The sequence below is a fragment of the Ylistrum balloti genome, unplaced genomic scaffold (genome assembly GCF_031769215.1).
Source record: "Ylistrum balloti isolate Yb309-2 unplaced genomic scaffold, AGI_CSIRO_Ybal_v1 Utg369900, whole genome shotgun sequence".
NCBI lineage: Eukaryota > Metazoa > Mollusca > Bivalvia > Pectinida > Pectinidae > Ylistrum > Ylistrum balloti.
In genome coordinates this window covers 200428-226598 of record NW_026782028.1, presented here as the reverse complement: position 1 = coordinate 226598, position 26171 = coordinate 200428, and the positions used below count along the sequence as shown (strand labels likewise).

General features: G+C 33.5%; 1 protein-coding gene across 1 annotated transcript; it reads left to right on the top strand.

Moving 5' to 3' along the window:
• Positions 1-6048: 6048 nt before the first annotated feature.
• LOC132546645 (uncharacterized) lies at positions 6049-22536 on the top strand. The gene is made up of 10 exons (XM_060210367.1): positions 6049-6164; positions 10275-10425; positions 11063-11173; positions 17189-17260; positions 17892-17952; positions 18767-18882; positions 19578-19686; positions 20125-20180; positions 20845-21004; positions 22495-22536. Exons 1-10 carry the CDS (start codon positions 6049-6051, stop codon positions 22518-22520), a joined length of 978 nt encoding a protein of 325 aa, XP_060066350.1. The 3' UTR covers positions 22521-22536.
• Positions 22537-26171: the final 3635 nt, after the last annotated feature.

The following is a 26171-nucleotide window of genomic DNA, read 5'->3' as shown; positions in this document are numbered from 1 at the left end:
TAACGGGTTTACTTCAATGAACCTCTGTGTTTGTAGTCCATGTCAGCCCATAATGGATAAAAGCTCAAAGAGGTTCTTACAAGATTACAGCACTTGGTGCCTTGAAATAGATCGTCCTTTCCGACCACACATGGAAAGTCGGTTAATTTAGGAGAAACAGAAGTAGTTAAGGCATTAAGTGTAATGGTTTTCTTCATAATGATTTAACATGGCTTGTTTCTGCTGCTGACATGGGGTTTCCTTACCAAACACTTTACAATTCCTAATGTTGACCTTTTCTGAAATAAAATTCTTGTTTCCTTTTTTGGGGATGGAGTATCCTCCCTGTCGGTTAGGCAAGGAAGATATAGACCTGCTTTAACAAACAGTACGCTGTTACACCTCACACAAGTTCTACTAATACCTTCAAAAGTAATTTGATCTTTATGAAAAGTTTTGCCCTGTCTGACAGAGCCCCAAATTCCAGCTGTATTACTAGGTAATTAGCAACAGCATAAACATGTATCTACTAACTTGTTAAAAAATTCAAAAAGGCTGCAAAAGTATGTGTAAACAAATTCACCAAAAAGAGATAGCAGACCTGCTCTAATCAGGAAGGTGTAAGGCAGAAGATTTTAACAGGCAACAGCTGCTAAATATAAGAGTATGGACACATGGTGAAGTGTGCATCAGGAACAACGAACCTAGTCAACCTTACATCTAAAGACAGTCAGTGTTACATCAAGATAGAATCTGCTACAAATGTAGGCCATATTTTGTGCAACTTCCGGGTTTTCAGCCATAAATATTCTTGACTTTTTTTTTTCCAAATTGCCTGAAGATCTCTACAGACCTTAGAGTTTCTGGGTTTCTGGTTATGTGTCTGCTCTAGGACATGGCAAGCGAGTGAAACTGATAACTGGCAAGCACATCAGCAGCAACCATTGCAAAATTTTTTTTTTTTAATTTTTTCAATTATTCATTTTCAGGAAGGCTGAACTTATGATGTATATACATACAGACATACAAGTTCCATTTCCAAAAATTATCATAAAAATTTCAAGGAAAGTATTCATGAAAAAAAGCAGACAATGAGAAAAAATAATAAAAAACCTTACCCTGATAACTTTAAATGTTCGGAATATTATTAGACACTGATGCTTACACCTATACCAGGAAAACAGCATTACTCAGAACTTGTGAACTATAAAATTTATTACAATCATAGTCTGAACAAGAATTTGCTCACCTACTTTGCAACTTGTAAAGAGATGACATATAAGGAAAACAACACTCCTTGTTTTCAAAAGTCAAAATATGTCTTGTTATCTTGAATATGTTTCCAACCAGGTATGTTCAATTGAACTCACACTAAACTTTGTAACACAGCATACTGCTGTATTAATATTGTAACATTTGGCCATTTGGTCATTCTTGAGTACAGATTTAAAACATTTTACCTCTGTGACCTTAAAAAATTCTCAAGGTCATTCGCCTGATCATACTTGCATAGTATCCTTACTTCCAATGATGCAGGCTGAAGTATCATGGCCCTTGCCTCATCTCTTTGTAATTAAGAAAAGCACTTTTCATGCATTTGAAACTTGTGGCCTTAAAAGTGGGTCAAGATAATACATTTGAACAAACTTGCTAGACCTTCAATCTGGCATATGATACAGGCCTTACCTGGTGCATTACCTATGTAACCATGGTGATGAGATAGATCTTGCATCCCAGCATGCGAGGTACATGTATGGAGACCCTTTATTATCACCCTTGGGCTTTTGATTATTCAAACAAAATTGTTGGAAATGTTCTGCACATTTCCTATACTATTAAAATTGGTCATTATACGATTGATTTAAACAAATTTGAAAGACTGCTTTTCTCCAGTCAAGAACTGGCTTTATATCATGAGATTCTTAACAGTGGGGAATTTGGTTATGAAATAAAAGCTGTCTCAATACTACATATCAATTATATAATCATTGATGGTTTTTAAGAGATTTTGTACATGGGTTCAAGTAAATGTTACAATGAAAATAATGTTACTTTCAAGTAAAACTATACAACGTTAAATTAAGCTGCATACTTTTCTTTAATGTCACTTACCTCGGCGGTTTCTTGATAATATATAGATAAGTAGGCCGATACTATTTTCAGATAACTTTATTATCCAAAATGATGGAGGTCTGAAACATACAAAAAGTAACATTGTAAATAAAATCAACTATCTGTTGGTAAGACATAAGTAATAGACTAACAAGTAAATACATAATCCTCTATCCCTCCCCGAGTCATTTATAAGTATTTTAAACGACTGATTTAATGTTTTTGTCCTTGTGGGAAATATGGATGGAATAAGTCTATTACTGTTCATTGTCACTGAAAATGTGATATGCCTTAACACTATTATTACATTGTGAGATCAAATTATGTATCAATTAACAGTAAATGTAACATACAAAGAAAATGAAATTAAAATGATAAGGCACTATTTGTACATTAATTAAAAAGTAGAAAAGTAGAACTGTCATTGGGCAGACTACCCTCCAGTTCGGGGATTATTCTGCCCCATTTAATGCTCATAATCACTAAGCCATTTTGGCTCTTGTCGTTGTCGATTAGGACGTCTTGGGGTAAGGTCAACGGATAGTTGCTCTGGTCTGTTTGTCACGATCCTCCTGGGTGTGACTGGTGTTGCAGGTGAGGTAGTTGGAGGATGTGGTGACGGGGGTAGCCTGGGCGATGCTGGAGAGGGAGACAAATTAACCATTTGTGGGGATCCGTCCAATGCCAAAGGTGTTTGCGGTTTAGATTGGACTGTATGAGACGTCCTATCCTGCACAGGAGGTGGACTGTTACTCAGATCTTGTGAAGCTGGTGCACGCTTACTGATCCCTTGTGGATTGATGTCCAGACTGGGCTTCAAAGGATTTGCCGGGACCACTGGAGTTCCGCTCGTCGGTGGTGTAAAGTTTGGAATGTCCCTTTTGAAGAAATGTTTCAAGTCCTGCTCTATGGATTGCTTTTCAGGGGGAGAATACACAGGTGTATACTTGCGTAGAAACTTTCGATTGCGAAGAGTGATTCTGCCCGACCCGTCGATACGTACGACGTATTGGTCATATTGGTGAACCTCTATAACAGTTCCGGTTTTATCCCATTTTCTCGGATATGGTCCAGTTTGGTTTTGAATCCTGACGAGGTCTCCAACTTTTAGTGGCAGCAGACGCTTCGTATGTTCAGCTAAGCGTTCGGCGGTCTTCATGTGTCTGATACGTAAAGCCTCTTCTCTCAGGGTAAGCGTATCACTCCATGTCTCGTGTGGCTTATAGCGGCCTGGTAAGATTGGGATGAAGTCTCGAATGGCCCGCCCAAAAACACACATTGCTGGCGATAATTTCGTATCCCTGTCTGGAGTGTTACGGTATTGCAGCACTGCACGCTGGAAGGAGTCTGTGTCCAATTCACCATTTGGACCAGTGTTGTTTGTGATCATGCGCTTCACAGTCTTCACGCCAACTTCTGCTCTACAATTGCTATGAGGAAAGGCTACAGAAGAAAGCCTGTGGTGCACACCCCATGTTTTTAGGAAATCTCTGGTTGTTGAAGCTGTAAATTCCGGGCCGCCATCAGAAGACAGTTCATCTGGTATTCCAAATGTGACGAATGTGCGGCGTAAGCAATCAATAAGGCCAGATGCGCCATTTTGTGCCCTTTCAACAATTGGCCAATTTGAGTATCTGTCTACAATCACCAGGTAATTACCGCCTTTGTAGTGGAAAAAGTCGGCACAAACACACTGAAATGGATATAAGGGGTAGACAGATGGAGTTGGCGGGGCGCTGGGTTGGGATGGGGCATTTCTGTTGCAATGGTTGCATGAGTTTCTAAGCTTGGTGATGTCGTTGCATATGCCGGGCCAAAACACAGATGTTTCTGCTCTTGACATCATGGATGAAGTGCCTTGGTGGGCTGAGTGTAGCGCTGTCAGCACGTCTGTTCTCAATGAAGGTGGTATCACTATTCTGTCCTTATATATGATGACTCCATCGATAGTGGAGAGGTTGTTACGGAACTGATGATATTCTCTCAGGGGAACTGGAAGATCGTTTCGTGTTTCTGGGATGCCACTTTCAATCATCTGTACAAGCTGGAACATGTACTCGTCGCTTGTTGTGGCAGTCCTTATTCTATCCCAGGTTATACACTGAAGTGAGGTGACTGATGACAATGCTGTCGAGTAGAAGATAGCTTCGCTACTTTTCAATGGGATTTCCAGTGTATCATCTGCGATTTTGTGATTATGTGTTTGGATGGTATATTGCGCCTCATTCTTGTTGCAGATATGAACAGAAGCAATATCATCGATTAAAACCATGCTATCAGATTTCCCAACTGGGTGACGAGAAACGGTATCAGCAGCTCGATGTTTGGCGCCGGGCACGTGTAACATTGTGAATTTGTAACGTAGAGTTTTCTCTTTTAGGTTACGAAGTCTTGAATTAGGAATATCTTCTAGTGATCTGTCACCAAAAAGTTTGATTAAGGGCTTGTGATCCACAGCGATGATTAGCTTGTCACATCCGAGAACAAAGTATCTCGCTTTTTCTAAAGCATCAGCAACCGCAAGTGCTTCGCCTTCTACGGGGGCATATCTGGATTCGGTGGCGCTAGTGAACCTGCTCCCAACAAGAGTTATTTTCCACCCGTCTCGGCAACAGAATGGCACGGTTTTGGAGCAATTGCAATGTTTTTGGAAAAGCCAATATCCGATGCCATTCTTTGACCAATCTGTGGCAAGACAAGTTGGTTTATTCTTGTCAAATATCTGGACGCCGTGTTCTATTTCACTGATAATAACTGCTTTTGATTCTTGAAAAAGACGCTCTAGAGTGTCATCCCAGCAAAATGGAGTTCCAGGTTTGAGTAGTTGTCTGAATGCTTGCATCCTGTCAGTCATGCTGAATGCATATGACACTTGATTTACAAGGCCGAACCAAGATCTCATATCAGTTATGTTCTTAGGTGAAGGGAAGTCCAGAATTGCTTCAAGATAACGGCTGCATGGTCGCACACTGTCACGAGTAATTTCAAAGCCAGCAAACTGAACAGTATCTTTTGCAAACACAAATTTGTCAGGGTTCAGAATGATACCATTTTTTCCACAGGTTTCTAGCCAATTGCACGATTGAAAGAAACTTTGCTGGATACTGTCCGACCAAAGAAGAGCATCATCTATACACTTTGTTTTGTCAGGAATGTCAGATACAATTTCGTCAAAGCGGCGTGTATATCCATCTCCGGAGGCTATGTATCCTTGAGGCGCTGTCTTATATCTGTATCTGCCCCATGGTGTGATGAAGGTGGTCAAGTGCTTGTCCTCTTCACGGATAGGCACACTATGGTACCCATTCCAGGCATCGAAGACAGTCAAGTGTTTTTTTCAGTGCATATTTTTCTCGCCATTTTTTTTTTTGTTTGACATCACTGAAATACAAAGTTTATAAAGAATCATAATATACCAGACATACCTTGAATAAAATGCATCTTATTTTTTTTTCTTCTTTTAAATTAGCTAAAAACATTCCCGAACTAAAACACGTTCAAAGAAATTCAAACCATCTACAATTTAATTTTCGAATAAAGTTCATGATCCTTAGATTGAGACTGACGTGAATTGTCTTTGAATATTGATTACATAGCTCTCAAATTTATTGTACAAAGAAAAAATGAAATCATGGCTTACCCGTATCTTCGAAATGCACACGACAACTCTTAACATTTGGAAGCTGTACTGTACAGGAAAGAAAGAGTTACGTCCCTTATGTCAGGAGAAACAACGACAAATTTCGATAACTGCATTTATGAAAATGTTATGCTTGAATATATGCTTTTGCGTAGTTATATAAGTGGTAGAAATAAGCACTTAGTAGTTAAAATTTACACGTTGGTGTCCGAGTTAATTTTGACATTTATTGGGTTTACGCAAATTTAACAACCACGTGACATTAAGTCTATATTTAGCCTCTGTATCATGTGACCTTATAGGAAAAACTTTTGAAAATGGCGGACGGTTCGTCGTCTGAATTATTTTGGGATCATGCAGGAGAGGATTTGGAGGACAACCCTTTGATAAATACCTATAGCACTGATACTCCCGCCAGACGGAGGGGAAACAGGTAAATCTGTCCCTTCTAAAGAGGGTTAAACTTCTAGACGTTGCACATGCAGTAATAATTACGATTCGAGATTGCTTGTACATCACAATCGATTTTGATTAGAAAAGCGCACTCTCATGTGTAAACTTTCGTGCATTATAGGACCAGACACAAAACTATTGCACACTTTTAAGTACTTCCATAAGCACTGGAATTAGAATCAGCAATGTGATACTTTTTTGCAGTTTTGTTTTGCAGAACAAAAAAACACGGATTGAAAGGGCCTGGTTAACTTTTGAATATACCTTACGTGGTTCTTTTATTAAGCTAACAAATTAAATGATATAAAATGCTAGATACATATATGTCGCCCGCAGTTATAGAAAGAAAACTGTATGATTATGTACAAATATATTACAGATATAGATTTACATGTATTTATTTAGCCTAGGCCACACACTTGGATACAAAACATACATCTTCATTGTATATATATATATATATATATATATATATATATATATATATATGTAACAATAAGTCTATGATTAGACTAAAAGTTGACTGTATTTATACATGCAATACATACATAGTATATTTGTGATATCAATTTACATTTTAGGTTAATGTTTACTATGGTGATAAACAATGTGTGTATACAGGATAACTTGCTTAGAAAGACTGTATCAGTGATATTTTGTAATCTAACACGACACAACATGCTTGATAAAGCCATTTAAGGTTAAGAACAAGCACTACATATAGTACACTTGCACCAAACACCCATGTTATCAAATAACTGTGTACATGTTATATCAATAGAATATGCACTTGTGATATATATATACTTGCTTGTGTAGTATTTTCTTCAGCGGTGACATCAGAACTTAATGTAAATAGAAACAAGCAAGATAAATTTCTCAAGAGATTTTCACTATATACAGCGTAACAACGTAAATCAGATTAACATGTACGTTATAGCCACATATTTATATATGACACTTTCCCAAACTTGCATTAACATGATCATGAAAATGTTTAACTGTGATGAATAAGATACATATAAATTTCATCAGGAATATTAAAGTTCAGTGAAGAAACATTTTTGTTGTTTACCGATGTAACAGAGGTCATTATTAATTTCAATGCCTTGGCTAGGAATCAAACCCAGGACCCTTAGCTTACTAGTCTGACGCTCAATCAATCAAGCTGAAGAGAAGTTCTCTCTAGCCAGGTGGTATATTGTGGCTAGTATTTTACCAGGGTTACATACTCCCTCTCCAGAAAAAACAACTTGTCCTCCAGTTTCTAGGGGTTACAGTAATGCTGGTGGTGCATGGCTAAGTACTATTCCTGAGTCCCTACATGGGGGCCAATGTAACAGAGGTCATTATTAGTATTTTACCAGGGTTACACGGGTGTGTAAAGTGCATTTTTTTATGGATACATTTATTATAAACGGTGCTCGTCATGTTGAAATATTTGTTAAAAAAATACAGTTTGATTTTCACACTGAAACATTATTTCTTGTATTTACATTTTGACAGCTGATGGAAAAGCCTGATGGAATAGCCAAACAGCTGATTCCAATTTGGTGGGAAATTTTAATAATACTATATATTGATCAAAACGTTAAAATTACCTTTAGTTTTGTTGGTAAGTTTAAATAGAGAATATATATATATCCATTATATATATATGATATATTTCATTCTACAGATAATGGTGTTGACAAAAACAATAGTGTATGTAATGATCACATGTTCACCCATACACAGAGATCATGATCAGTTTGTGTGATCCACGTGATAGGCCATGGAAGAATGATAAAACCGCTTGTAATATTTAGCTTCATTGATAGGATAGTTATCAGAACTTACAGGAATTAGATACAAGTCATTGTTTTTGTGGGTATCTTCTTGTGTATATATAAGTTTAAATACAATACACGTAAGTACAACTAGGGACATCGTTTAGCCATCTTCTCTTCCATTAAAGTATACACATTTACTGTTGATTGTTTATTTATCCACTTACTGTAAATCTGGTACTTTCTTGGGGCTCAAGTATTTTGGCTTTTTACAGCAAAGGATAATAAATATACTTACACCAATTCTAACAGAATATATTTTTAGTGGATTAAGAGTACCCACAAAATGAAGAAAAATAAAACTCCCATGAAAATTAATGGTTTCATAGTAACAGTTTTAGTCAAAATTTCTTAAGTTAATACTACAGATACATGTTTAGGAAAACAGGACCGTTGCAAAATGAGAACATGCATAAAAATCCATTTAAAAGTTAATAAGGGTGCAAAAAGACTTTAAAAAAACTATTGACATAGGTAAAGCTCTTAACAGGATATTACAGTAAAAATGTTATTCTTTTTATTGATTATGCAAATCAATACACTTCCAGTCATGTGCCTTTGCAATCCCCATATTTGCATTCAGTTTCCGATGTCAAGTTTGAATACGAATATCAATTTATTCAGGAATTACCTATTAAAGTTACAGCAGAAACACCATGTGAAAATTATGAAAGTTAGACAGTTCACTTATATACACGAATACATCTGATGGTACAGAAAAATGTAGTGACACAGTATGTAAACACCTGTTTTTGTTCTCACAAGTTTTGGTTGAGCTGTTTGATAACTCAAATTTTATTCAGAATTATGAAAAAAAAGTGGCGTTAATAGCCATCGTTCTGTTAAAGCCTCACTTCAGTCGTATACATATTGTAAAGAATATGAAAATCCTTGGTCTAGTGTAATTCAGTCCATCCATCAGTGCATGCACCAGCCAGACTGCTTTCTTAACTGATAGTTACCATCTATAAAATTCAGGGATTTTCTTCTGCCACTTTGGACATCGTTTGCTTTTATGGCTGACATAACCATGACCGATTTACGTGGGAAGTCATTCTTGTTTACTGATATGTTATGTTGTGTGGCATGCGTTATCATATATGACACCATAATTTAAATATACATTCTGTTGATTAAAGATGAGAGATTTTCCTTTTACAATTATCAGTTAACAACTTACATGCTTATTTCCATGGAAACCGTCATTGCTCATAAGGTGATACACTTGATATATATATATGCAATAATTATGAAAAAAACAAAATTTTTTTTACTGTGATGTTGCTTTTGATACTTACCTAAAGTCTACATTTACATGTACATGATATATCTGCTCTTAAAAACCATCTTAAAATGTAAAAAAAAATTATCAGGACATGTGGTATCAAAGTTACCGGTAAAAGGTTATAAAAAATCTCAGCACACAAGGCTTGCTTTTGACAACTTTAAGATTTACCATCACATGTTGTCAGATAAGAAATATATATGCGCTTGTTGTACGTCGTATTCTATCTGATATAAACAGTCTTGAACATGTCACCTTTAACTTAAAGTCAGCAGTGAGGTTTATTACAGGACTATGGAACACCTATATAATATAATTGTACTGAACAGTGATATATAGACATGTGGCCTTACTATTAGGCATGGGTGGGCTTATTACAGGACTGTGGAACAACTATATAATATGTACTGAACAGTGATAGTTGTGGCCTTATATAAACTCCAGTTAAATTATGTTTACATAAGCTTCAGATGGATTATCTTCATATAAACTTCACTTGGATTATCTTCATATAAACTTCACTTGGATTATCTTTATATAAACTTCACTTGGATTATCTTTATATAAACTTCACTTGGATTATCTTTATATAAACTTCACTTGGATTATCTTTATATAAACTTCACTTGGATTATCTTTATATAAACTTCACTTGGATTATCTTTATATAAACTTCACTTGGATTATAAGATAGAATGGATATAGATATTTAGATATAGATATAGATAATATACATAGATATCAATATATATATTTTGTATCAGTGTCATATTTTCAATCTACTTTACCATTCAGTCATTGATAATAACAGTTTTCAAGAGTGTGGTCTCAAAATGCAAGTGAGAAATCCGTTTGGTTAACCATGGTATATGAAAGATCAGATCATACATTTTTAATTTTTGTGCTTATTTTGATTTAAAAGATATATTTTGAGCCATTTCTGCATGATCTTCATTCGATATATATTTTGTTGTAGTTACAGACATGCAGTACTTGGTACCGACCATGATGGTATTCACTTATCCTACTATCAAACAGTAAAACTGCTGGAAAATCTAGAGGAGAGTAGCCAGACTCTTAAACAGTATCTTGATGATTTCAACGAAACCTCACAGGAGAATGACACGGTCAGTATATAGGATGCATCACAAGGGTATGATCAAGGTCAATATTAAGGTAATAAAATACTCAGCAAGATAAGGTCAAGGTCAATGTAAAGGTCATATCGCAGGGAAATAAAAGGGCCAATACGTAGGACATTTGTTTGTTTGTTTGTTTGTTTGTTTGTTTGTTTGTTTGTTAGGTTATATCATTATAGTACCACAAGTAGGGGTAACATTTGAGCCAGTCTGATGTTCTGGTATACAGCTATCACAGCACAACACAGGACATTCACAGGAGAAAAACTGGGTCATGGTCAATGAAGGACATATCTTCAAAAAATGGGGGAAAGCCAATATATATTTAGCACCTTATAGGGTCAATAGAGTCAAGTTCAGTGAAAAGGCTTTGTAACAATTTGATAAGGTCATCAGGACAAATATTTTGGACAGTCACATACCAAAGAAATATAACAGGGTCAGAATACATGGCAAGGGTCAAGGTCAATATTGGTATATATCACAAGAAACATTACGAACCGATTAAGATAAATAGTCTAGATCAAAATTAGGACAATATGGACTAACTGAGGATAGTAGATAAGACTTCATCACAGGTAACAGCTAATCAATGATGGGTACTATGTTACTTTTTTTTCAACAGGAAACCATGTCTATCAGCCATTCTTTCAGAGAAAGGTTTTGTCAAAAATGTAAACAAGCCCTTCAACAAGTTACAGGAACAAAGACCATCATCTTAACCCTGCTTTTACAGGTGAGTACAATAACTGGATAAAGTTTACATCACAAACCACAATAACTAGATAAAGTTTACATCACAAACCACAATAACTAGATAAAGTTTACATCACAAACCACAATAACTAGATAAAGTTTACATCATTAACCACCATAACTAGATAAAGTTTACATCATTAACCACCATAACTAGATAAAGTTTACATCACAAGCCTCCATAACTAGATAAAGTTTACATCACAAGCCACCATAACTAGATAAAGTTTACATCATTAACCACCATAACTAGATAAAGTTTACATCATAGACCACAATAACTAGATAAAGTTTACATCACAAACCACAATAACTAGATAAAGTTTACATCATTAACCACCATAACTAGATAAAGTTTACATTACAAACCACAATAACTAGATAAAGTTTACATCACAGACCACCATAACTAGATAAAGTTTACATCATTAACCACCATAACTAGATAAAGTTTACATCACAAACCACGATTACTAGATAAAGTTTACATCACAAACTGCAATAACTAGATAAAGTTTACATCACAAGCCACCATAACTAGATAAAGTTTACATCATTAACCACCATAACTAGATAAAGTTTACATCATTAACCACCATAACTAGATAAAGTTTACATCACCAACCTCCATAACTAGATAAAATTTACATCACCAACCACGATTACTAGACAAAGTTTACATCACAAACTGTAATAACTAGATAAAGTTTACATCACAAGCCACCATAACTAGATAAAGTTTACATCATTAACCACCATAACTAGATAAAGTTTACATCATTAACAACCATAACTAGATAAAGTTTACATCACAAGCCACCATAACTAGATAAAGTTTACATCACAAGCCACCATAACTAGATAAAGTTTACATCACAAGCCACCATAACTAGATAAAGTTTACATCATTAACCACCATAACTAGATAAAGTTTACATCATTAACCACCATAACTAGATAAAGTTTACATCACCAACCTCCATAACTAGATAAAATTTACATCACCAACCACGATTACTAGATAAAGTTTACATCACAAACTGTAATAACTAGATAAAGTTTACATCACAAGCCACCATAACTAGATAAAGTTTACATCATTAACCACCATAACTAGATAAAGTTTACATCATTAACAACCATAACTAGATAAAATTTACATCACAAGCCACCATAACTAGATAAAGTTTACATCACAAGCCACCATAACTAGATAAAGTTTACATCACAAGCCACCATAACTAGATAAAGTTTACATCATTAACCACCATAACTAGATAAAGTTTACATCATTAACCACCATAACTAGATAAAGTTTACATCACCAACCTCCATAACTAGATAAAATTTACATCACCAACCACGATTACTAGATAAAGTTTACATCACAAACTGTAATAACTAGATAAAGTTTACATCACAAGCCACCATAACTAGATAAAGTTTACATCATTAACCACCATAACTAGATAAAGTTTACATCATTAACAACCATAACTAGATAAAATTTACATCACAAGCCACCATAACTAGATAAAGTTTACATCACAAGCCACCATAACTAGATAAAGTTTACATCACAAGCCACCATAACTAGATAAAGTTTACATCATTAATCACCATAACTAGATAAAGTTTACATCACAGACCACAATAACTAGATAAAGTTTACATCACAAACCACCATAACTAGATAAAGTTTACATCATTAACCACCATAACTAGATAAAGTTTACATTACAAACCACAATAACTAGATAAAGTTTACATTACAAACTGCAATAACTAGATAAAGTTTACATCACAAGCCACCATAACTAGATAAAATTTACATCACCAACTACAACAACTAGATAAAGTTTACATCATTAACCACCATAACTAGATAAAGTTTACATCACAAGCCACCATAACTAGATAAAGTTTACATCACAAGCCACCATAACTAGATAAAGTTTACATCATAGACCACAATAACTAGATAAAGTTTACATCACAAACCACAATAACGAGATAAAGTTTACATCACAAACCACAATAACTAGATAAAGTTTACATCACAAACCACAGTAACTAAATAAAGTTTACATCACAAACCACCATAACTAGATAAAGTTTACATTACAAACCACAATAACTAGATAAAGTTTACATCACAGACCACCATAACTAGATAAAGTTTACATCATTAACCACCATAACTAGATAAAGTTTACATCACAAACCACGATTACTAGATAAAGTTTACATCACAAACTGCAATAACTAGATAAAGTTTACATCACAAGCCACCATAACTAGATAAAGTTTAAATCATTAACCACCATAACTAGATAAAGTTTACATCATTAACCACCATAACTAGATAAAGTTTACATCACCAACCACCATAACTAGATAAAATTTACATCACCAACCACGATTACTAGATAAAGTTTACATCACAAACTGTAATAACTAGATAAAGTTTACATCACAAGCCACCATAACTAGATAAGTTTACATCATTAACCACCATAACTAGATAAAGTTTACATCATTAACAACCATAACTAGATAAAGTTTACATCACAAGCCACCATAACTAGATAAAGTTTACATCACAAGCCACCATAACTAGATAAAGTTTACATCACAAGCCACCATAACTAGATAAAGTTTACATCATTAATCACCATAACTAGATAAAGTTTACATCACAGACCACAATAACTAGATAAAGTTTACATCACAAACCACCATAACTAGATAAAGTTTACATCATTAACCACCATAACTAGATAAAGTTTACATTACAAACCACAATAACTAGATAAAGTTTACATTACAAACTGCAATAACTAGATAAAGTTTACATCACAAGCCACCATAACTAGATAAAATTTACATCACCAACTACAACAACTAGATAAAGCTTACATCATTAACCACAATAACTAGATAAAGTTAACATCACAAACCACAATAACTAGATAAAGTTTACATCACAGACCACCATAACTAGATAAAATTTACATCACCAACCACAACAACTAGATAAAGCTTACATCATTAACCACCATAACTAGATAAAGTGTACATCATTAACCACCATAACTAGATAAAGTTTACATCACAGACCACAATAACTAGATAAAGTTTACATCACAAGCCACCATAACTAGATAAAGTTTACATCATTAACCACCATAACTAGATAAAGTTTACATCATTAACCACCATAACTAGATAAAGTTTACATCACCAACCACCATAACTAGATAAAATTTACATCACCAACCACGATTACTAGATAAAGTTTACATCACAAACTGTAATAACTAGATAAAGTTTACATCATTAACCACCATAACTAGATAAAGTTTACATCATTAACAACCATAACTAGATAAAATTTACATCACAAGCCACCATAACTAGATAAAGTTTACATCACAAGCCACCATAACTAGATAAAGTTTACATCACAAGCCACCATAACTAGATAAAGTTTACATCATTAACCACCATAACTAGATAAAGTTTACATCATTAACCACCATAACTAGATAAAGTTTACATCACCAACCTCCATAACTAGATAAAATTTACATCACCAACCACGATTACTAGATAAAGTTTACATCATTAACCACCATAACTAGATAAAGTTTACATTACAAACCACAATAACTAGATAAAGTTTACATTACAAACTGCAATAACTAGATAAAGTTTACATCACAAGCCACCATAACTAGATAAAATTTACATCATCAACTACAACAACTAGATAAAGCTTACATCATTAACCACAATAACTAGATAAAGTTAACATCACAAACCACAATAACTAGATAAAGTTTACATCACAGACCACCATAACTAGATAAAATTTACATCACCAACCACAACAACTAGATAAAGCTTACATCATTAACCACCATAACTAGATAAAGTGTACATCATTAACCACCATAACTAGATTAAGTTTACATCATTAACCACCATAACTAGATAAAGTTTACATCACAGACCACAATAACTAGATAAAGTTTACATCACAAACCACCATAACTAGATAAAGTTTACATTACAAACCACAATAACTAGATAAAGTTTACATCACAGACCACCATAACTAGATAAAGTTAACATCATTAACCACCATAACTAGATAAAGTTTACATCACAAACCACGATTACTAGATAAAGTTTACATCACAAACTGCAATAACTAGATAAAGTTTACATCACAAGCCACCATAACTAGATAAAGTTTAAATCATTAACCACCATAACTAGATAAAGTTTACATCATTAACCACCATAACTAGATAAAGTTTACATCACCAACCACCATAACTAGATAAAATTTACATTACCAACCACGATTACTAGATAAAGTTTACATCACAAACTGTAATAACTAGATAAAGTTTACATCACAAGCCACCATAACTAGATAAAGTTTACATCATTAACCACCATAACTAGATAAAGTTTACATCATTAACAACCATAACTAGATAAAGTTTACATCACAAGCCACCATAACTAGATAAAGTTTACATCACAAGCCACCATAACTAGATAAAGTTTACATCACAAGCCACCATAACTAGATAAAGTTTACATCATTAATCACCATAACTAGATAAAGTTTACATCACAGACCACAATAACTAGATAAAGTTTACATCACAAACCACCATAACTAGATAAAGTTTACATCATTAACCACCATAACTAGATAAAGTTTACATTACAAACCACAATAACTAGATAAAGTTTACATTACAAACTGCAATAACTAGATAAAGTTTACATCACAAGCCACCATAACTAGATAAAATTTACATCACCAACCACAACAACTAGATAAAGCTTACATCATTAACCACAATAACTAGATAAAGTTAACATCACAAACCACAATAACTAGATAAAGTTTACATCACAGACCACCATAACTAGATAAAATTTACATCACCAACCACAACAACTAGATAAAGCTTACATCATTAACCACCATAACTAGATAAAGTGTACATCATTAACCACCATAACTAGATAAAGTTTACATCATTAACCACCATAACTAGATAAAGTTTACATCACAGACCACAATAACTAGATAAAGTTTACATCATTAACCACCATAACTAGATAAAGTTTACATTACAAACCACAATAACTAGATAAAGTTTACATCACAGACCACCATAACTAGATATCACAAACCACAATAACTAGATAAAGTTTACATCACAGACCACAATAACTAGATAAAATTTACATCACCAACTACAACAACTAGATAAAGCTTACATCATTAACCACAATAACTAGATAAAGTTTACATCACAAACAACAACAACAAGACAAAGTTTACATCAAAAACAACAACAACAAGACAAAGTTTACATCACAAACAACAACAAGACAAAGTTTACATCAAAAACAACAACAACAAGACAAAGTTTACATCAAAAACAACAACAACAAGACAAAGTTTACATCAAAAACAACAACAACAAGACAAAGTTTACATCAAAAACAACAACAACAAGACAAAGTTTACATCAAAAACAACAACAACAAGACAAAGTTTACATCACAAACAACAACAACAAGACAAAGTTTACATCACAAACAACAACAACAAGACAAAGTTTACATCAAAAACAACAACAACAAGACAAAGTTTACATCACAAACCACAATAACTAGATAAAGTTTGCATTATTAACCACAGTAACTGGATGTATTACTATTATTTTACATAAGAGCAATGATGTAATCATACTTATTAAGAAAATTTTAAAAACCAAACGGAAAGTTTGAAACCATCATTCAGAAATCATTTTCCTACAGAGTGTAATTCTGTGATAAAGATCTCATTGATAAATGCATTGTTTATCAGAAGTTTGAGACAAGACCTACATGTTGTAATTATACAATATGATATATACATACATGACCTTCACCTTATGTAATATTTGGTCGTTTTCAGGGTGTAAATCTAATTATCCAGACAATTATTGATATCTGGTCCAAGAAGGATGATGACAATGCTATTGTGGCAGTGAGTATTTCTCATCAATAATTTCATACAACGTATTTGATCAGCGATAAGCCCATAGGAAGCTCCAGGGTGGTTGAGAGGTGTAGTGGTAACATATTCACATTTTACCTAGACTTACAGATTTTTGATTCCAGGAACGAACATGAAAAGGTCACATGCCTGACCCAGTGGGTTTCCCCCGTTACTCTGGTTTTATCCCACTGTAAGACCCCTCGCGTATTAGCATCAACACCGACAAGATTGATTGAAGTTGGAAAAACTTGTTTGGCAATTTTTGTAAAGTAAATGAAGTTTGATTTTTAAAAAAGGACCCTCAAGGGCTTATCATAGGGCAGTTATTCAGCATTTAATATTATTTCAACTTAATAGATGAATATGGGCTTATTACCAGACATTAGTTTATTCTTATGTAAGTAATTGGAGTAAATGGTCTTTCTGAGTAAAGATAATGAGAATATGATATTTAAACATGGTATTATTTATAAAAATTTATATTTATAAAAATTAAACTGTAGCCTATTTGACCAAAGACATAGTTATACATGAATGCAGACTTGCAGTAAGAGCTAGGCTTGATATTTGATTTGATTTATTTTTAACTTAAATCTGATTCCTCATTTCTGTATTTCAGAGCTGTGTTACTATGATAGTTCTACAACTAGCAAACCTCATCCTCATCATGTTTAGTTCAGGTAAGGCATACATCAATGATAAAAATACAAAATCAAAAGTCACTGTCAGGATTTTACTCCGAATCTCAGTAAGTTGATGTACTACACCAGTAAGTTGATGTACTAATAGTTTACGCCAGTAAGTTGATGTACTACACCAGTAAGTTGATGTACTACACCAGTAAGTTGATGTACTAATAGTTTACACCAGTAAGTTGATGTACTACACCAGTAAGTTGATGTACTAATAGTTTACACCAGTAAGTTGATGTACTAATAGTTTACACCAGTAAGTTGATGTACTACACCAGTAAGTTGATGTACTACACCAGTAAGTTGATGTACTAATAGTTTACACCAGTAAGTTGATGTACTACACCAGTAAGTTGATGTACTACACCAGTAAGTTGATGTACTAATAGTTTACACCAGTAAGTTGATGTACTACACCAGTAAGTTGATGTACTAATAGTTTACACCAGTAAGTTGATGTACTACACCAGTAAGTTGATGTACTAATAGTTTACACCAGTAAGTTGATGTACTATATTCAACAAAATTGATTCAATATTTGTATCTATTTGTAGATATAATAGTTATCAATATTTAAAAGAATAAAGAAAATAAGAATTTATAAATGACAAATCATTATTATACAAGTTATGTGTGAAACCTCTTTTTTTAAATTAACTTTCACATTTTTCCCTGATAATGTACTGTTTCAATCAGAGGAATTTTCAGAAGAATTTCCAATTTTTTTTATTTTTTATTTTTCTTGTTTTGTTTTTGTAACATATCAAGGTTTGAACATCCAATAAATGTGTTTTATTTCCAGTGAAGTTGGCTCAACAACTTGTTGGACGGCGAGTGAACGGCATCCTTCTTGTCCAGTCCTACTTTGCAGCGATTCTGTTGTTTGCGGGTCTCTACACTGTCACAAGTCGACTGCAGGTGAGGATTTTTAACATAAGTAAATCACTCAAGGTAAGAGATACAGGATTATTCTGCTGAACTGAAGTGTGTCCCTGTGATGTAGAAACCATTGATACAGAGTCTGGAGATGGGCTTATTACAGGAACATAAGACAGCATTTTCTGTCTTAACCAAAAGTCATATGGACCAAAATATTAGGCCTGAATTTACACGAGTGTCCTTTGAAATACCGAATTAGCATGAAATAGTTGAAAAATATAACAGGTTTATAGGAAACAACATTCAACAGCATAACAGGTTTATAGGAAAAGTCTGGGACATTTAGGAGTCAGTAATTCTGTTATAGGCCTTTGAAAGTGTTTGCCTGTTGAGAAATGTTCAACACTGGAAATGAAGTGTTTAGCAGTACTGTCATACCAGAATCAGTGAAATATTAAATATTAATAATAATTTCAGAATAGACACTGTCCAGATTAAACAGGTTGTAACTGCTTATAGTGACCTGGTAAGTGGGAAAATGCTTAGACCTAATATTTAAGTCAGACTAGACAGGTATTCAGATTAGACTGGGCTAGATTTGACAGGTTTTACAACTAGAGATATAATTCTGTAGCATCTCCATGGAAACTGCTATAGACGTAGATGGGTTCGTCATCAGATGTGGTCTTATTGCCAAATCAATAACGTAATGTTCTTTGATTTTTTTTTCCTAGCCTGGATCTTGGAAGGATATCAGAGAATCAGTGGAAGAGAACCCCGGACTCATCATTGCATTATATACCAAATTTTTGTATTTTTCTGTTTCCACGGCAACTTTATGTGGTAAGTACACCGTCTTCACCTTAGTATACCTAATATACGTCATAGATACTCCAATCTCATTTTCAAAAAATTGTCAGATTTGTTAATGTCATTGTATAATCAATTCAATAACATAGAAACTGACCCCAGATTTTCACAAATATGCTATTCCTTGTATACTGAGAAACCCTTTTAATCTGAAAATTACTCAATTTATGAAATATCTAATGCAAACACCGAATTTCATGTTGAAAGATGTTATAACATTCTGTTTAATATTCTCAAACTTTGTGACTTATTCTGAATCTGGTTTTGAAATAAAATTAAAAGTTTTGACACTGAATTGTAATGTTGTCAGTCCTTTAGGTATATATGATGATAACAGACATTGCTTTTAATACATTTGACATAACCTTGACCTATTTTCCTGACCTTGATATATAACCCTTCTTGTTTCAGGGACAGCCAGTACGTCCCCATTTCAGTGGTACAATTATATATTTGTGTCATTGCAGGTGAGAACTTAAAATAATTTGCCAGTTACTGACAGAAATATTTTAAATCATTTTAGTAAAAATTCACATTTATATATTTAACTGGACTTTATAAAGTGATAAGGTTTTTACATGAAAGGTGTTGAGAAATGAAAATTAAATATTTGTCAGAAAAAAAAAACAAAAAGAAAAACATTATTGTTATTTGAAAGATATTGTAAATCTTGGTATGTGGGAGGTGAAATGCTACAATCTGATAATTGTATTGTTAAATCAGAAATATTTTAACTTACGTATATTAATCACCTCTATAAAAAAAAGAGAGGCTGGACTTAAAGAGGCAAGTGCCCTTATTAGTTAGACTTCAGGAACTCTTCTTTCAGAAATAAACTTGTACTTGTAAACTCATGTATGACATTTATAATGATTATAATTGCCATAATAAAACAATTCAATCACAATTTATTTATATTCTCTAAGTTTATTATTCTTTTCTGCCAATGATGACTTGATTTAATCTAAAGTTTTTTCATTATTGAAACAGTTAAGTGACATTTTGATGATGAACAATAGACGTTTCTTTGCTTTGTCATTTATGATACCATAAATGACATTCCTCTCTAGTTAGTTGAAATATTAACATCGCCATTCATATGTAAATACTTGATCATATTTTTTTCATCAGATGTTGCTGAGTTTCATGTATTTTGCCTCGATACTTGGCCATGCTTTAACACCTATTGCGGCAGACACTCCCAAACAAAGACGACTACGGGCAATGTCTGAGGCCAGACGCCAACCTGAGGCTATTACTAACTGTATTAGAGCTACTCCTATTCCAGCAAGTAGGTTCACAAAGATATTCTATGCAGCATCACGCTAACCTTTTATGCTACAGTCATTTTATTAGAAGGCATATCGTGCTACCAATGTCAATTCCCTCTCTCTGCATCCTATTCGGTGACTAGGAATTGTATAATCCTCACAACAATATCTACTATAGAGTATCATGTGATTCAGTTCTCTATGCCTTTGGGGCCAAGCTGGCCAAGTAGTTAAGGCATTTGAGTGTTTTATCACTAGCCCTCCACCTCTGGATCATTTGAAGCCTACATAGGGCAGTTGGCCGGGTACTGGCCGCAGGTCAGTGATGGTTTTTTTTGGGACCTCTGGTGTTCATCCACCATCCAATCTCTGATTGAGCTACTTTTTTCACTTAAAAAATGATATATTAGTAGCTGTGAATCACCTGACGATTGAAAGCCACAACAGTATTCATGGAAAGAAATATTTTAAGCCAGGAGTATTTAATATTTCAAGTTTCAAATGCGTACTGCGCAAATGAATTTTCTCTGACTGATTTTGGCCCCACCCCTCTGTAACTGATTATGGCCCCACCCCTCAGCTTGTAAGGGAGTGAACTTCTTAAGTTATCTTCCACGTGCATATGGCTGATGATTATCCATAGTTTCTCTAAAATCTGACACGATTGGAAAAGTTCAAACGACACGTGCCTCGTGATCAATAATCATGGACAAGTTGGTATATGTCACTCAAGTGACTTGTAAACAGGGGGAGGGATTAAGTCAAAGTTAACTGTCAATCATTTGGTTATATATGTACTTATGTGAAAATTCCTCTAATTCTAAATCAGAACACATGTTGAGAAATTCTGGTCATTTAGGCGTCATATTACAGCTATACAATCTACAGGACTCGGCTGTTAGACTAGATTTAACATACTTATTGGGTTATGTTTTGATTTATTGGAATAATGCAAATTAATAAACAGTTCAGACAATTCAATATGTATGTGATAATCTTCTGAAATCATTCAATACTGAAAATAATGAATTTGATTTCACCACCCCATCTAGTGTTTCAACAACTCCATCACATCACTGACGAGCCCTAGATGGACAAAACAGCTGTTAATTAATTTTGTAGCTGTACTGAATCTTTTATAACTTGTATCAAAAGATGGTGTTCATTTATGTTCTGTAATGGCTGTTTTTCGTCCTTTTTGTCCGATGGTTAAAATTTTTGTAGTTTTACTTAAAACTTTTGGTGCAAAACAAAGGTATTTTTTAAGAAGCCATGAAGTAGGCTATTTTATTCTTTCGCCTTTTTGTTTTTAAGTCACATGTATTTACTTTATTTATTTTTTTTTATTTTTTTTTATTTGCAATTTTACTCCATCATCCTCTAAAATGATAAAAAATAAAATTCCTGTAAAAGTAACAGCCCTTAACAGAATCTTCTACGACATGAAGCATGAAATAAAACAAGAATGAAAACAGATTTTTTTTTTTACATTAACAAAAAAATGTTTCAGATTACGGCACTATAAATGACAGATGATTATAGAAGATACTGAATGGACTACCAATCTCCATGGAAAAAGACAACATCGCCATGTCAATTCTCCACATGCAAGCTATAGCGAGGTGCCTGAAGGGTGACAAACGTTTTTCTGACATAAGATAGTACAATTAAAATAATAGAAGGCTGTTGAGGTTTGCAAGCAAGTACAGAGCATTTGCTGTTTGATGAATGTGTTACAAATGTGTACTTTCACTCAAGATTTTGTCTTGTACAAAACATAACAAGGACTAGGCACATATTCCTTTGATACAATGGATGGAAATGATTGTTTAAATATATATGTTACGATCAAATTTCAACATATGTTGATGAAAAATTTTGTATCCGGTGTGTGTGGGTTTTTTTTCATCTATATTATATTTTGAAACATCAGTATATCGGTGAATATTCTGACATGTTGGGTTTTGCTTTTGAGTATGTCTTGAGTAGAATAGTAAATGTCATAACAATGTTACAATAGTGACATCATTGTCAATTAAGGCTGGTGTGTTTATTCACCTGCGTATTATCTTAACTTGAGCTAAATATCACAAAATACACAGTTCTATTGGAAATATTTCATTCCCATGTCTAGTCATCACAAAGCTTGTAATTTCTATACATAGCATGATAAAGTAAAAAAACGGTGTTGTTGTTTTTTTTTTTTTCAAAGCAATTTTTTGTGTGCAGACAATTTGTAGATGAACGAAAGTATTTCTCAGAAAATCAGAAGTATTGTGAAGTTAGCGAGAAACACATATTTCATCATCTATTTCATTGTCTGTATGATTGAAACAAATTTTAATCATGCCCTGGACATACATTTACATTATCCTTTTGGATATAAGAAGAGAATATTTCAATGGCCTTTCAACTTCTTTTCCTTTAAACTTCATCCATGTCTTCCACGCTGAAAATGCTTGCTTGGAATTGCTTTTTCTGTCCCGAGGTCATAGGCCAAGGGGTCACTGTTACTATAAATAGAAAATAATTTCTATGTTTTTTTTTTTTAGCAGAATCCAGTCAGGGCTTCATTCACAGCTTTTCTTGCAGCAAGTGCTTGCTTATGAATGCTTTTCAAGTCCTACTGTCTAAACATCAGTCATGGGGATAAATATTGCTTTGTGTTTGGCCCCTGTGACTTTAAATTTGACATTGTATAAAAAATGTGTGGTGTTTTGATATTTGTATTTTTTTTTCATTTGAAAAATGAAAAAGATTCCTATGGAGATGTTGTGATTAACTATTATTGCAGTGTTTTATAGAATGTTTTATCTGAATCTGAACTTTACCATTGAATGGAGGTTTACCTCTGGAAATCAGTGTTTTACGAATGAATGCCAAAGATAAAATCTTTGTGAAAAAACAAGTGGTTTACAATGTTTAAATGGCCAGCAAGCGAGCAGTGAATTTACTCAATTTTTAAATCTGCCACTTTGGCATTCATATTTGTCATTGACATTTACATTGTAGCATATATTTTCTTATAAAGTCTTTTTATTAAGTCTATTTCATCGTATTTCACACATGTTGTACACATGATGACCTTTGACCTTACATTTTATACATTGTATGGATCAGGTATTGTAAAGTACACATGATGAACTTTGACCTTACATTTTATACATTGTATGGATCAGGTATTGTAAAGTACACATGATGAACTTTGAACCTACATTCTATACGTTATCTTTTTAACACGATAACTTTCAACCATGCATTTCATACATAGTATAAACAAGTTGAAAGACAAACTTTGACATCATATTTCATACATTAAATTCACTTGTTTGTATAAAGACATTAAATTTAACAAATACTAGTTTTGTATGCATGGTGACTTTTGACCTTATTTATGATGCATTGTTTCTGTATCATACTTCACAATGACCTTTGACCTATACAGATGTATACCCTTTGTAATCATCTTTATTTTTGATATGCTACATTACTACAAAAACTGTTTTGAAATATGGTCTTGAAATTATTGAAAAATTAGTTATTGTATTTGATATTTTTATGGTTATGGCACACTCATGAAAATAAAACCTTTTCAATTCTTTTCTGTTAAATGAAGATTGAATTAGGGTAAACTTTCAGGTACACAATCTATGTACAATTTCAAGAGTCTTTCCAAATTCAGTGTTCTGTGCTCCTGTCTACATCTCCTTGGACTTAGTCCAGAGATCACACATCACCCGACTCCAGGCTGCTACTCATAGTCAAGTTCATATGTAGAGAGCAGGCTTTGTTATAGTTCAAAATATTAAAATAATCGCAAAATTATTTGTTTGGCCAGCTATATTCATTCACAGCTTTGTACTATACTGTCTTGTCAGTTGTTAGTACTATGTACAGTACATGGGAGCATTTATTGTCACCAATCTTGTTCATTATGGTGTTACATCTTAAAGATGCTGAAAACATGAAACAAGCAAACTTATGTTAATGTTTTCCATGACTTGTAAAAAAGTGATTTTATTGTAAAAATCATTACACTTTGTACTTGAACCTAATTATTGATAAACTATGTTGACAGTTAGATAATGTAAAACTTATTGCTGTTTCACGTTATTTACTTCCATAATTTTTGCTAAAATTAGTCACCATGAATTAAGAAAGTGATAACAATCAAACAATGATAGTACTCATATGCTTGATATTTGGAAGTAAATCACAGGAAACTTGTTTAAATCCGGAAAAGTTTGTCATAGTAAAAGAAAGTTGTTTTATAAAATATAGACTTCAATCTATCGTAAACCAATACATTCTACTTCTTGTGGGATTTATTTTCGCAAGAAGATGTCAACTGTGAATTCAAATCCTTCATCAGCATTTGTACGAAAATAACTGTGGATGGCATTCATGTTGGTTCGGTTACCAATATCGGAATCTTGAAATCCTAGTCTTTAATAGCTCATCATTCGTAAATTTAAAGTCATCTTCAGATCAGTGTTTGCAAAATCGTGTATTCGCAAATATGTCTGAACAGGTAAAAATTGTTATAAATAAAGTATTCGCAAAATCTAAATGATTTACAGGACAATCCTGGTGATGTGTTGTAAAGAGGCCAGGGCTACATCACTCTATTAGTGTTGTCTGATTATGACTGATTAACTAGTTGTTAAGCCTTTTGACCAATCATATGGTCAAGGGTTTTTTTAGCCGAAAATGATACAGAATTCTTCAATGTGTATTATTTGTTGTAAGCTTCTTCTTAAGATAGATGTGTTTGAAGTTTTACAATTTCTCAAAATAATTTAGTGTATTTAAAAATTTTCAATTTAAAGATTTCACTAAGATCAAGGCTCCGCTTGATAACATGATACAAGTTTATGCTGTATCAATTACGTTATACTCTGTGTGTCCAGATTTTAATTTGCATGACAAATTTCTTTAAATTTTGCCATGCTAAACACTTATTCATTTTTCCTTTGTTTCTTCTACAACAAATTCTTTTTTTTTTTTTCCTTTTTTCTTCTTTTCGGGGTTGGCGGTTTTCCTTTCTTTTTTAACCTGGGTATAAATGGCCCCAGCCCCTCATCACTTTGTCTTCTACTTGGCTATCAAGAATATGCCCTATAAAACTGGCTCCCTTATTGATCTAGTAATTGTAACCTTACAGAACCTGTATCTACTAATTTACCA

What these genes read in the sequence shown, in the direction of transcription:
- LOC132546645 (XM_060210367.1), top strand. Translation starts at nt 6,049, where the DNA reads ATGGCGGACGGTTCGTCGTCTGAATTATTTTGGGATCATGCAGGAGAG. An exon ending in TCTTAACCCTGCTTTTACAG is followed by an intron (nt 11,174 to 17,188) that starts GTGAGTACAATA and finishes GGTCGTTTTCAG; the next exon opens with GGTGTAAATCTAATTATCCA. An exon ending in CTGTCACAAGTCGACTGCAG is followed by an intron (nt 18,883 to 19,577) that starts GTGAGGATTTTT and finishes TTTTTTTCCTAG; the next exon opens with CCTGGATCTTGGAAGGATAT.